General features: G+C 34.4%; 1 protein-coding gene across 2 annotated transcripts in view; it reads right to left on the bottom strand.

The window, feature by feature from the left end:
• Window positions 1-3,481: 3,481 nt before the first annotated feature.
• Window positions 3,482-14,240, bottom strand: part of LOC142337879 (importin subunit alpha-3-like) — a 249,192-nt gene continuing 238,433 nt past the window's right edge. For both annotated transcript variants that reach the window (XM_075387487.1, XM_075387488.1), the window contains exons 12-13: window positions 13,705-13,980; window positions 3,482-3,684 (exon numbers count right to left, since the gene is read on the bottom strand). In XM_075387487.1, the coding sequence (XP_075243602.1) occupies window positions 3,619-3,684; window positions 13,705-13,980 (342 nt within the window). In that variant the 3' untranslated portion in view covers window positions 3,482-3,618. The remainder of the gene's footprint in view (window positions 3,685-13,704; window positions 13,981-14,240) is intronic.

The raw sequence follows: 14,240 nt of genomic DNA, 5'->3' as shown, positions 1-14,240 counted from the left end.
ATTTATGAATGTGCTCGGGAAATATAGTTGGCAGTTTCAATTCTTCCGAAGCAATTGCTCGTTAATCCGAAGCAATTGCTCGTTAATCAGTTCGCAACAATTGGTAGCCAAGAAAATGGTTATCCTTTCTACGCAATACCAATAAACTTAATTGCATACTCAGGTTTTGAATTTCATATTGTTCTACCGGCTGCTGAAGAATGGACGTTGCGATTACATTGAAATTTTCTCGCTGAAGTATGATTATGCTAAACAATTCTGCAGATAATTTTAACTGCAGAAAAATGATTATTTTTCCGCCAATCATTTTGTCCTTATACCTTAAAAATGCAATGAATTGAGCAGTCTCACCCCTCAATTACTATTCTCATAGTTTTGACACACCACAAGGTATTTGAATATTTATTGCTAATTAAGTACAACAGCGGCTAAAAAGGAGTGTCGGTTGGCGGCAACAAGCACGCTGGCAAGCCGGATATAATATTAATAGAGGTTTCAAAAAATCCATCTTGGCTGTTATGTGCTACGCATTTGGCCATGTCCATGCCTTCGAACTTAATATGGTTTTTTCCTGGGCTTTTTACTTCGTATTACAGGGGGTATCAGATTGGGATCATTTTCCGTGTGGGTTTATTTCCTACGCGCCATTACTTGCTGCCAATTAATCTGAGTCCAAGTAAATGAGTCTAATGATCATTCTCACACTTTCATCTGAAGAATTTTCTAGTTAGTCAGCGCATGGGCCGCCACATTTTAACCCTCCATTATGCTAATATTTTCCAAACTCAGCTCAATTGAAAAATAGTTGGACCTGGTAAAAATCTATTTTGAAAACCTTCGTTCAGTTTCATTTCCAAACGCGAACAGCAGAGAAGACAATTTAGCGGCATCAACGGAGAGAGAGAGAGAACTTGCAATAAATTCTATCAACAGCAGCAGAACAAATACAACCGAGAGAAGAATCGGAGGAAAAAAAGATTCAAACTATAAAGACAAATCATCAATCATCAATATCAGCATTATCATCGTTCATTAGAGGAGCTTTCGAAATACAACTGAATTTTTAATTCACAATTTATCCAATAAAACATTGCAAGCTTTGGCCCTTTTCTGTATAGTCTTTTTTAATTATTGCGGCGAAATTTTGGGTCCGATTTTTAATCGTTATAAAGGTTTCAGTAAGTTGAAGTTACTTATTGGAAAAATTTTATTTTATTCCCCTATAAATGATGGGGGGGGGGGGGTTGTGATTCTACTTTGTATCCACATTCTTAAGTTCCAAATTCTATAATTTTCTTCATCGGGATGGTTCCTTTACCCAATTGAGACATTTTATTTCCTTTGTGAACAAACGGATCTATTGTCCCCCCCCCCCCCCCAGTGTTTTTATGACCCCCAGTTACAAATTCTATGTTGTTATATAGCACGTTACTATGTAAGAAAATAGCACGTGCGTCTGGGGGGTCATAAAAATTTCATGCTCACTAAGCTGGGGGGGGGGGGGGGGACAGAATAGATCCGAACAAACTATCATGAATTTTTCGCTTAAGATCGTCATCTTTCGCAAGAAAAGAGTCAAAGTTACCGAAATTATGGAAGTAAACTTTATCGTACAAGACTCAAAAACTACTTTAAGTAAGTCAAGGATGAAAACTTCACTTGATTTTTAGCACGTAAGCCACTACGTGGCCAAGATTTCAAATTGAAAGATTGACCAAAATTCAAAATAAAGCAAGCGGGTATTTTGTATCACATCTTGACTGACAGAATGCCCGACTGGCGTCGGGCTGATTGCTCTCAAACAAGGGTGAGAGGGCTTAATGTTCCAATAAAAGGAGTCCAAGTTCTTAATCGACCTCTTAGTTGATTTGTAGCGACAAAAAACTCCCCAATCGAGACCGGATGGTTATCTTGCAGGAATCTGTCAGATTCGAAGAGATAGATGCTTATCTTCCAAAATCTGGCAGAATGATCATCTTGTAAGAATCTGCCAGAAATTTCCAGCAGATATATCATGTCGTTAAGAACTTGCCAGATTCCTACAAGATAACCATCCATTCTCGACAAGCGTACTTTTCTCGAGCTTTTTGCTTTTTTACAGCCGAGTTGCGCTGCAGACAATTTTGAATGACAACGATATGAATCACGAAACAGAAATTATACGAAAAAATCATTCAAAGAATTCTAATCGCCCAATAAAATGTGTCCAAATAGACATACTGCTCAAAAACCAACTAAATATTTGGCACAAATAACTTGCCAGAAATTCTGTTTGAGAGCAATCAAACATAGTGAGTTGGAGCCAGAAATCTGTAGTTCCAGAAATCCGTTATAAGGCAAAAATGAAACTACGTAGATGTGTTCAAACTATGCAAATTGAATGTGAATTCAAACTTTGTTTCAAAATATATCTACGTAATTTAGGATAATACTAAGGCTATTTATTTATTTGGAAAACAGCATTAAACTTTTTTAACTGCACAAGACAGCTGTTAAAGCTATTTGTGCAAAATTAGAGCAAATTTAGAGAAAAAGGACAATTAGAGAAGTGAGTATGAAAAATAAACTATCAATTTATCGGCAAAGCAACAACAGAGAGAGAAAAACAACAAACAGCTTTTCTAAAAATTGCATTTTAGGCAAAAAGAAGAGTAAAAACAGCACCATAGATGAGCAAACTTTTAAAGGGGAGGGGTACTCGATAAAATTACAAAATCAGAGGGAAATTCAGGAAAAAGTCGAAAACTCGGACTGTTTCTTTTCCACTGATATAAAATGTGAAATTATATGACCATAATTCAATCGTCATTTATCATAATTGTCAAGGAATTACTGAAATCAACCCAATAAAAATCTAGACTTTTGGATTTATTTCAATAAAAAAAAACTGGTTCGGAAAAGAGACAACTCCGATGAAAAAGTCAAACTTGATTGTTATTTCCAACAAAAATATTTTAGAAAATGATTGCGTTTTCTTTGTTTTTTTTTTTCAGGGTAAAATTGTAACTCTATTTTTGAAATGATGGAAGAAAAATGGAACACAGAATACAGAATTGAAAATGAAAAAAGATACACGTCGGATAGTAAAAATAAATAGCATCTCAAAATGTATGTGGGAAGGCAACAACAACTGCTATCAAATCAAAATTTAAACAACCTTGTTCACAAATAACAGGTCGAGCTAACAACAATTTCATTTTTGACTTATTTAACTAAAAACGGTTTCTTCACAGCCAATTTATCAATCCATTAGCTCGACTCAATTTTTTGTGGAGCACGTATATATGCAAGCTATAATAGCCCAATTGTAATAAAATTCAAATCTAACTTTCTAAATCTCTTTCAGCTGAAATTTTACATCGAATCGATGAACTAAACTTGACAGGCGATGGACTGAAACGAAAGACTATGGTTCACATAGCATAATTTCTGGTCGGCAATTTCCACTTTGGAAGCAACTGATAAACTGGTTTATTAATTAATTTAATAATAATTATGTGAACTTGGAGGTTACAGGAAATTATGCTACGTGATAGAATCTTGTGATTTGTAGAGATTCAGTTTAGAGTTTTCTTTCTGACGTCATATCTGACTGATTGATTGCTCACTGGTGGATTTCTAAAACTTGAAGCCTTGCTTGGGAATCTCCATAGATTGGCCGTCGAACGGGTAACCATCTGCCTGCTGAAGCATGGAAACATGTTAATTTGACCTATCAAAGATTGTTTAAGGATCACCCTAAGAACTTCAAGGAAATAATAATATTATATGTAGGAAATAATATTATATGTACCATAGAAAACTGTCTAGTATTTTGTTCAGGACACCATCATGGATCTTTGGGGTGTCAATGGTCTCTAAATAGGATATATTTAGGTGCAAATGATGGCAGAGTCAAATTCTTAAATTATATCTCAATTAATTGTTGACTGTCCCACCCTCTTTCTCCCCCCTCGCAAAGTGGTGAACACTATGTGCACCCCCCATCGTACGTTATTTCATTGTTATTTCTACATTACAACGTTATATAACAGCATTTACCTAACAAGCGGTGTGGTACTTGGACACCTTACCGAATCACACACACACTGCAAAGAGCTTCTTGTGATTAAAAAAAAAATAAAAGAAAGGAAAGAAAAAATTAGTCCCGATCGCCATCATATGATCTTAGAGTTACAAAAAGCATAGCCATTAAGCTGACAAAGTACAGCTTCGCTATGGACTATCTAGACAATTAATATCAACAAAGCGTAACAAATCTCTTATCTGATCAGATCTTGAAAACATAACCGACTAAAATCGGGCGAATTGCTCTCAACGACCGGCGAGCAGTTGGCTTCGTCAGCAGCTGGCCACGGTTTAGTGACCTCTGGGCGCTACCTCTTTATCCCGTTTCTGAAGACGAAAGTCATATGGGTCAGACAAAAAATCGACCAAGCGAAAAATTGCATAAAAGAGACAAACAGGATTAATATATTTGCTACAAATTGCTTTTGAGAGCAATTAACATTGATTTCCTAAAAAGGTGCCTGTTAGGACATTTATGATAAAATATAATTCTACTAGAACTCGTTGTTAATTAGGATCATAGATTATGACATTACGCCACATAACAGCAGCTGAAGCGCAGCATTTTGAAAAGTAAACTATTTTCAAAATTAAGAGGCGGTTCATTGACTCTTGAGGTTGAAAAAACCGAAAAAAAAACAAAATTTTCAAAAAGAAACTTGAAAAAAAGCAAGCTTTATCAAAAAACTGCTAAAAATTGAGAAATTAAAAAGTTGAAAAACTATTCCATGGCCAATCAAAAATTGTCAGTAAATTATTATCAAACCCCTTGAGATGTTTTCTGGCCGCTGGGTATGGAAATACCTGAAAAAGACCATAGATGAGCAAACTTTTACAGGGGAGCAGTACTGGATAAAATTACAAAATCAGGGGAAATTCAGGAAAACCTGATTGTTATTTCCAACAAGAATATTTTAGGAAATGATTGCGTTTCCTTTGTTTTTTTTTCAGGGTAAAATTGTAACTCTATTTTTGAAATGATGGAAGAAAAACGGAACACAGAAAAACACAGAATTGAAAATGAAAAAAGATACACGTCGGATAGTAAAAATAAATAGCATCTCAAAAAGTATGTGGGAAGGCAACAATAACTGCTATCAAATCAAAATTTACACAACCTTGTTCACAAATAACCGGTCGAGCTAACAATTTCATTTTTGACTTTTTTTAACTAAAAACGGTTATTTCACAGCCCAGCTATAATAGCCCAATTGTAATAAAATTCAAATCTAACTTTCTAAATCTCTTTCAGCTGAAATTTTACATCGAACCGATGAACTAAACTTGACACGCGATGGACTGAAACGGAAGACTATGGTTCACATAGCATAATTTCTGATCGTCAATTTCCACTCTGGAAGCAACTGATAAACTGGTTTATAAATTAATTTAAGAAATTATGTGAATTTGGAGGTTACAGGAAATTTGATTAATTCATAGTCAATTGGAGAGAGTGCGTTTTTAAGTCAACCAAGCAGAAGTCAAGACGGTTGCAGTGCTGACAAAAAATATTCTTCTATTTTTCCGAAAATGACAGTTCTTTTCTGTTCTTCTTGTTATAGATTCCCCATACGTGATCAATTTTGCTAATCATAGGAGTATAAATTCCTTAACTTGTTGATAGACTTGCTTTTGGCTAGTATTATACTGCGATTCAAAAAACAACAGTTCTACCTCATAAAAAATGGTTATTATTTGAAATGGTTTATTACTTGAAGTGCAAATACATCAAGGCTCTCATATAATTTCCATTGAATCGGACTGCTAAACCAAATGATACCATTTGAATAGCACATGCATCGAAGATTCTTGAAGTCTGAAATAAGGACTTTGAAAAAGAAACACATTTTTTGTTCTTTCAAGTGGTTGACTTTCTTACTGATGTTTTTTGGATATCCCTTAAAAAACCAATTATTTTATGTTATGTCATATTAACACCTAACAAAATGCAGGTTTACAAAGAAGAATGGTTACAGTGTAGAGCATAAATTTGCGCAAAAACACAAATGATTTTCTACTTTTCCTAACATGGGTTTTGATTATTTATGAAAGGTGAAAAAACACTGCTGCACGTTTTATCACATATTCTGTTGACTGAAACAGTGGTCAACCCAAGGCCAACAGAGCTCAAATTTCACCACCACCTGCCATCAGGAACAATCAACAGAGAAGATTTCTTTAAAAAATCCGTTTCTCACATCGTTTTCTGTGTTTCTCGTCTCAAATGTCCCATATTTAGTCAATTCTCTGAAATTTCTACCAAATCAAATTGCAAATGAAAGTTGGGAGTTGGCTTCGAGAATTGCCTAGTCCCCCTGAGAATTTTATAAACTTAAATTGTTTTTTTAAGAAAGCATTTGATTTTTCTCCTTGATAATTGAAAAAAAGTTCCCACACCTTTGCCGTTCAATTAGAAAGTGTATGATTAGGAAGCCCAAGTTTGCAGAAAAAATTTTGTTTGAGAGGCCAGAGAAACCACCGAAGAGAAACGAAAGCATCACCTTTGTTTGGTTTTCTTCTAAACATAAGAAGCATCGTATTTGTTCATTTGTGTACGGCTTCTGGCAAACTAAATCAGAGGAAGTAAATATAATGCAAAAAAATACAAAAAAAGGAAATCATACCCGTTTTTTTTGCGGTTTTCTCGTACGAAAGAAGCATTTGAGTTGTTCATTTGAGTGCGGTTTCTGACAAAATAAATCAGAGGAAGTTAAAATAATGAAGTAAACGGTTTTAAAAAAGCATTAAATATTTCCAAGAAAAATTTTTTGATTCTTCTCTTTATTCTCTACAATGTGTGAACAAAAAATGCACTATTGACAAAAAGCCATTCTCGCATATATATTCCTCATTTTGAAAAAAAAATTGCAGCAAAATCAAATCAAACGAAACACGATTGTTAGCACTCACAATTGTAATGAGTCTGTGTTGGTGGAAAGAGGCGAACAAAAGCCAACGTACAAAAAAATCAACGACATTGATGAGCTGAACAATGTAAATGCTATCAAAAAGAACGACGAGAATCCACGACCAACTAACGATAATTCGGAGGATTATCTCCCGCACTTAAGAAGCAAAATACAAGATCTTTCTGAAAAATGAAAGAACGAAAACAAAGAAACGCTTAAACTCATGATAATGAAGAAATCTTTTTTTATTTTCCATTCTATTGATAATTCTAGTATTCAAGTGATGAATGGGTTAGCGGAAGAGAAAAAACTTTTAAATAGGATCACCATCTTGCTTGTGCTTTCCGCAAGTAGTCAATAGCAATCTGTGATATAAGCTTTTTGCTTTTGACGTTATATGGTTATTCTAACGTACACTACAAACAGCAACTCTGTGATTTTCGCAGAGTGAGCTGTATCCTAGAGCTCTGCTTGATTTTTCTTCACAATCGTTTTCCGCAATAATTTCTTTTTCCTTTTAACATTTTAAAAGAAAATTTTCTATCTTTTGCTTCTTATTGTGATTTACCAATGTGCAGGTACTGAAAATACTAGTATAAAAAATTGGAGAAAACTTTCTTTCATAACTAAAAAGAAATTGAATAAATTTAACAAAATTGAATTGAATACTGTTTTATTACAAAACATTACATCTCTGTCCTAAAACTATGATGAATTCAAATTATTTGTGAGCGACGAACAACCAATAGATTTATGCATAACGGAAACATGGTTAAACAATACTGATAGAAAAGAATTCTTTAACCTTCCAAATTATAATACCATAATAAGCGCCGAGAGGATTAAAAGAAGTGGCGGGGTTCGTATTTATGTAAGTGTAGAGAAGAAGCGAAATTCCTTAGAAAATTGGAAAAAAACTCTCCTGGCTATCTCTGTACTTATCAAACCATAGAGAACTCGCAGCCGTTATAAGCCGCAATTACATCCCCCAGTTGTTCTAGTGAGACAAATCTTCATACATTGGGAAAATTTTTAGACTAAATTGTAAAACCAGATATGAAACACATACTACTCTGTGGTGACTACAATGTAAACTTTTTATAAAAGGAAAAAAATTCAAGCAACTAACATCCATCTTCCAAGCAAACGGACTAACACCAACAGGACCTAATACTGCAACTCGAGAGACAAAAACAACACAAACATTACTTGATCTGTATTTCACAAATTTCCACAAATTTCCACAAATGATCACCGTTGCGTTTAAGTGCAAATACCGGAAACGAATGCAACGGATGGACGTAAGTAATGAACTCTGCAGTTCTCGCATATGGTCAAAACTGCAAAACCCATGAAAATTCAGAACAAATGTTGAGCTGTACGTTGTAAAAAATTTGCAGACGCCTAAAACATTAAAAACTGCAATTTCTTCTAAAGAATTACAGCAATTCTTATAGAGAACTAGAGCAGGAGGTGCCAGTGAAAAAACTTTCAGTCAACAAACAAAAAAATTGGATTGACAATGAAGTTAAAAACGTTATCTCCAAGAAGTCATTTAAGTCAATTGTACCTCATAGAAAAATCTGATAGAAGCAAAAAGAAGTATAATGAACAATGGAAAGTAGTCAAAAAATAGTATGAACCAAAAATGAGACAATTTTATCAAAAAGAATAAGAATATAAGAATTTTCCGTAATAGGCGAGAAATTTGCAGCTAATTTTGATAGTGTCTTAACAACAAGCTCAACGAAAAATATCGGTACGTAGCATGTTTCTCTGTAAAGCAACAACTTCTGCAATGATCAAAACTCTCAGCCAGTTAAAAAAAATACAGTGTTGATGCCCTCAATCTTGACAACCACTTTCTAAAAAGCATTGCGTCCTCAATAGCACCTCTATAGCATGGACGCTATTGCGTCCTCAATAGCATGGAGTTAGGGTACTATCCGTATGCTTAAAACAGAAGAATTCCATTCTTCATAGATGGAGATAAAACAGCCATTAAATTACCGGCCAAAATCTATCTTACCAGCAATTGGAAAATATTCGAGAAAAAACTATACAGCAGAATCGTTTCTTTGGTGAAAAAAGAAAATGTCCTAAACAAAAACCAATTCGGCTTCAGAGACCAAAGAAGTACAACTGATGCAATCGTAGAGTTTGTTGAGAACCTGAGATCAAACTGCATAAATAGTACAGTGGGAAATACATGCACCTTCCAGGACCTTAAAAAGGTTTTTGACACTGTTTATTACAACAAAATTTTGTTCAAAAAATGTTCCAATTGCGGATTAAGGGGTCCTGTCCTAGAATTACTAAAATCCTATCTCAGTAATAGAGTGCAATTTCCGCAAATTGGGGTAAAAAGTCAGCAACACAGAATATCAGATGTGGCGTTCTCCAGGGCTCCATCTTGAGACCTTTGTTATTTGTTATCCATTTAATAGATATTGATTTCGCTACAACGCGAACTGGTACTATTTTGTTTGCTGGCGATACTGATTTACACCAAAGAAGACCTGAAAGCCGAAACTGATGAGCACCAAAAATCTCTAGAAGGATCTGCAATTGGCTCAAAAAAATTCGCCGTACATTGAATGCTAAAACAAAAAAAAATAAGTTTTACAAAAAGAAAAACAACCATCACTTAAAGCTCGGGCATAAAAGATTGAAAACATGAAACACAACGCTGCAGTAAACAAGTATCTCGGTATCCTACTTGACAAAGATCTTAGTTCCCAACAACAAGCTGAGTCAGTGGAAAATAATTAACGACCTTCTGTTCTAGATTCTACCGATTGAGGAAATGTTTATGCACAAGGCTGCATAACAGTTTATAAAACATATGTGCAGCCAATTGCTCAGTATGGAGTTCTTATACATGGATGTGCATAATACAAAATTCTGAAACTACTGAACATGATGATAATTAAAATTGCCAGATTTTTGACTTTCAAAAGAAACTATTATTCCATAACAACATCCAGAAGAAAACTACTCATTTACAATGTATCAGAGCAACACAAATACGAAATTTTAACAGCAATAAAATAAGGAGCGAAAACTCAGTTTTATGTCTAAGAAATCTAATTTCTGAAGCTGAGTTTCGTAAAATTACGAATTCTCGAACGAGATCTAGGAAACTTATGGCAATTTTTCTATAAAAACTAAAATCAGGCAGATGATGAACTGCTTACCAGTATGTTTTCCAAACATAGTAATTAACATTCGTTCTAAATCAAACCTTCAAGTTAAAGATTTCTGCCGTAAATTCCTTGATAATTACATAGACAAATGTGAGTTACTATCAAAGTTTAATATTAATTAATTCTGTGATTTTATTGACAGCAGTAACTTTTTTGTTTTCCTTGTTAGCAACTAACATAGTCATTTCTCTTCCCCTTGAGACACTTGAAAACAGGCCTTCATGGCCTAATAGTAATCTCCCAGAGTGATATTGATTTTTTCTCGGTGTCAGACCCATAGTTTGATGACAACGAGGCAAAAAACAGAGGGGCGGTATTGTTAGAATAAAACTCGGGTTTTATTCAAATTTTAACACAATTCAAACAGATCTTCAAAGCTAAGCTAAACTCAAAATCTAAAATACTGTGGAGTGTACTTTGAGCAAACGACTTATCTAACGTTGAGATAAAGCATTAAAAAGCCCCGTTAAGGCTTAGGAAACAAGTTTTTTGAAAAATATGTTCTGAAAAACTCTGAATCAATTTAATTTGACTGAAAGGATAAATATTTGACGTAAAGATCAAAAATTTAAGTATTTAACATATAGTGCACACAATATAGACCCAATCAAACAAAAAATAGCGTAAAACCTTTGCTAAGCTCGATTTTAGAAATCTACAGCTCAAAATGACAGACACCGACACAATTAACCCAATAAACGAACTGACTATTTTAAGTATTGGGAAACTTTATGACGATTTTTCATGTTTTTGAGTATCAACAGTAACAACAAATTAATTTCACCTGCGATTTTTTAAAAATAACAAAAATTAGCGAAATAATTATGATTGCAGGAAATAAGTATGATTTGAGTAAGAGTTGAGTTCTGAGAATACTTTGCCGATTCAGGCTCTATCTCGGGCGCAAACATCCGCTCGATTGTGCGCTCTAACTTCTTAAGATTCCCAAAATTATACTACATATATTTTGAGAATCAAAAGCATCACGTATTTCTCTATCACAGCTATTTTTCCCATTTTAAAAACATTTTCACTCTCATGCTTAAAGAACCAGACGGTAAAGAACAAAAAATGACAAGTTATATTTGGCGGTGAAGCATTTCTTCACTTTCGATGTATTTTAGACTGGATTTCAGACCATCTAAGACCCTTTTGAGACCAAACAGGACACAAAGCACAAGTTCTGTAATAGTCATTCTGCAAAGATACAAAAAATATAGCCGGCAGATTGCCGGAATATCTGCGAAATAGACTTGCGTGCCGTAAAATACAGATGGAAAAAGATACAGAAGTGAGTTGATAATAGTTATCGCCGCCGCCTATAAAACTTACAAGTTTATTTCAAAGGAGGTTGTTTTTGGGTGCAAAAAAAGTTTCCCTGTCGCGTCTCGAACCGGCGATCTCCGGATTAACAGCCAGTCGCCTTAACCACTCGGCTGTCGGACCATACAATCTGTTTTCTTACAATCAACTTTGTTTAAGGAACAGATTCTGTTTCTGAATAACCGCAATTTAGGTCACGCAGAAAGCGTGAAATCAAGCGCAAAAAAGCCATTTAAGCAGTGACGAGACCGAACGTTCTAGAACAAATGTAAAACGAAAATAAAGCGTCAGACGACGAAACAAAAAACATAGCCGGAAGAATTTCGGAAGCGACTCGAAGCGTCAAAACTTCACAAAACCGTAATTGCAGCAGAAGCCACTACCTTTTGTATTAAACCGTTAGCTCACTACTTCTCCAGGTCTGTTCTAAATATTGGTTAAACTTGTCTTTAAACGGTCACCAAGAGAAACAAAATGCAGCAAAATTTTATATTGTTGAAAACGTTTGGTAACGTTAAAAAACCGAAATAATTATGGTAAAAAAACTGATAGTTTTTTGACCATAATTAATGGTAAAAAAACTGATAGTCTGAAAAACCTGACAAGGTTATCAACTGCCCTCAAATAACTCATGATTCCAATCTGAAGATCGCGATAGCAAACGGCAGATATATCTTAGAAACTAAGTTAAATCTTTTCAAAAAAGAAAGCTCAATTTTCAGAATCATAAAACACCTATAATTACACTTCTAATCACTGCAATTAGGACAAAAAACAACACACACTTGTTCCTTGTTGTACATATGCTGGACAACAAGATTTCATACTAATTCAGAAATTAAATTGATCATAGAAAAGACATAAGCAGCAGAAGAATATTCAAAGGCCGAAAATCATTAAATTAAAGCCAAGGCCGAAAGTTGCAGTAAATAGTCATAAGTGGAAATTATGGAAAAGGCTTAACATCAAACTGTCAGTACTGCCATATGCTGAATGAAATCAATTGCAAACCAAGGAAATGAAGAAAATCTAAGAAAACGCGGAAATCACTCATTTTTAACAAATGAAAAAATCAATATACCGAAAAAAATGTAGGTACGAGAACAAAGCTAGAATGATATTAATTATAATGTGAAGAATATGTGCACAATGTAAGGAACACCGCAACAAAAATACATTCATGATTTTTGAAAAATAAAAATCAATTTCAAAAAATCAAGAAAAACGAATAAATTTCATTGTTCAGCATTCAAGAAATAGAAAAGATAACTAGTCATCGGTTACAAAGATCTATCCTCCTGATGAGAACAAAAAAAGGAAAAAGCAGAATTCATAAATACGAAACATTGAAACATTTTGCAAAAAAATGGTCAAAAATTTTTAAGACTGCATTTATGAAAAAGTTGTAACTATTTTTCAAAAACTTAACGCCAAAAATGATTGAATTTTTATTGAAATGAAATTGAAGTCCCTCATGTTGCACAAAAAGACAATTTCTAGCATTTACAACCAAAATACAATTTAAAAAACTGACGAAAATCGGAAAAAAACTACCAAAATCGGATTAGCATATGTACAATTTTATAAAACAAAATTACATCGAGGTAGAAAGAGGCGTTGAGTTTATGAATTATCAAAGAGAAGTTGTCATATTAAGTGATTTTTGACAAAAAGACGGTTAAAAGATCCAAAAATGAAGACATTAATCGAAAAAAAGCCAAATATTAACTAAAAAATCAAAAATTATGTGCCAATTTTCAATTTGAAACGCATTTTCAGGCTCTGTAAAACACTGTGGTATCAATTTACGAGGTTGACATTTCAATATAGTATCGAATAAAATTTATTTCTACATGAAACCAAATTAAAAGCAAAAAAAAGGCCACTTAGACGAAAAACGGCTAAAAACGGTTATCTATATGTGCAATTCAGTCAAAAACTACTTTTCAAAGTCAAAAAGTCATTCACTAAACGCAGCGCGTGATCAAAAAACTTCTCTCGCTTAGCGAAAATCTGTTCACCAAGACAGCTTTTCTCACTTTCGCTTTTAGGTCAAAATGCCGCCTGAACAAATCTACTTCCTGTAAAAAAAAAGACCGAGAGAAAACCAATACTCCTCTTCGAGTCGTAAAAAAACCAAGAGCACCGCAATATAGCTACGCTCAGCTTAAAGCTTCGCAGCTATAAAAAAGATTTACCCCATCTCCGAAGTATTCCTCGATGATCTTGTAGGCCAGTGTGTATATCTCATGACTTTCGTGTGTCTGGAGCATCTCGATTTTGTCCAGACCTCCACACTCTTCAATCTGGTTTGTTATCACCTCTCTACTCGTGTCTTGATCACCAGCCACTGTGCCTGCATGCTTCAGGATGTTGGAGAGGGATTCCAGCACACACTGGACCACTGTGGAGTCTTTGTACGCCAGCATGTCACACAGGGGCTGGATCACTTTGAGCCTTGCTACGTACAGAACCTAGACAGAAGCACTTTCATGTTGATGTCATTGTGTTTATCATCGATTCAATCATTAGGGAGAACTACCTTGAGTATTTACGGAGAAAGGATCGATTATTTCTGCCATAGATAATTACGTGCAAGTTTTATCAGGAGTAACTCAATGAAAGGATGTCTCTGAATTGTTACAGATAAATCTAGCACCTAATTTACCATTTATAAGCTCTGATTTTCGTTGCTTATTAATGATTATGAGAAACGATAGCTGAACTAGTTTAA

The sequence above is a fragment of the Convolutriloba macropyga genome, chromosome 4 (genome assembly GCF_964194025.1).
Source record: "Convolutriloba macropyga chromosome 4, txConMacr16.3, whole genome shotgun sequence".
In the NCBI taxonomy this organism is placed as follows: domain Eukaryota; kingdom Metazoa; phylum Xenacoelomorpha; order Acoela; family Convolutidae; genus Convolutriloba; species Convolutriloba macropyga.
This window is presented reverse-complemented; position numbering and strand designations above follow the sequence as displayed.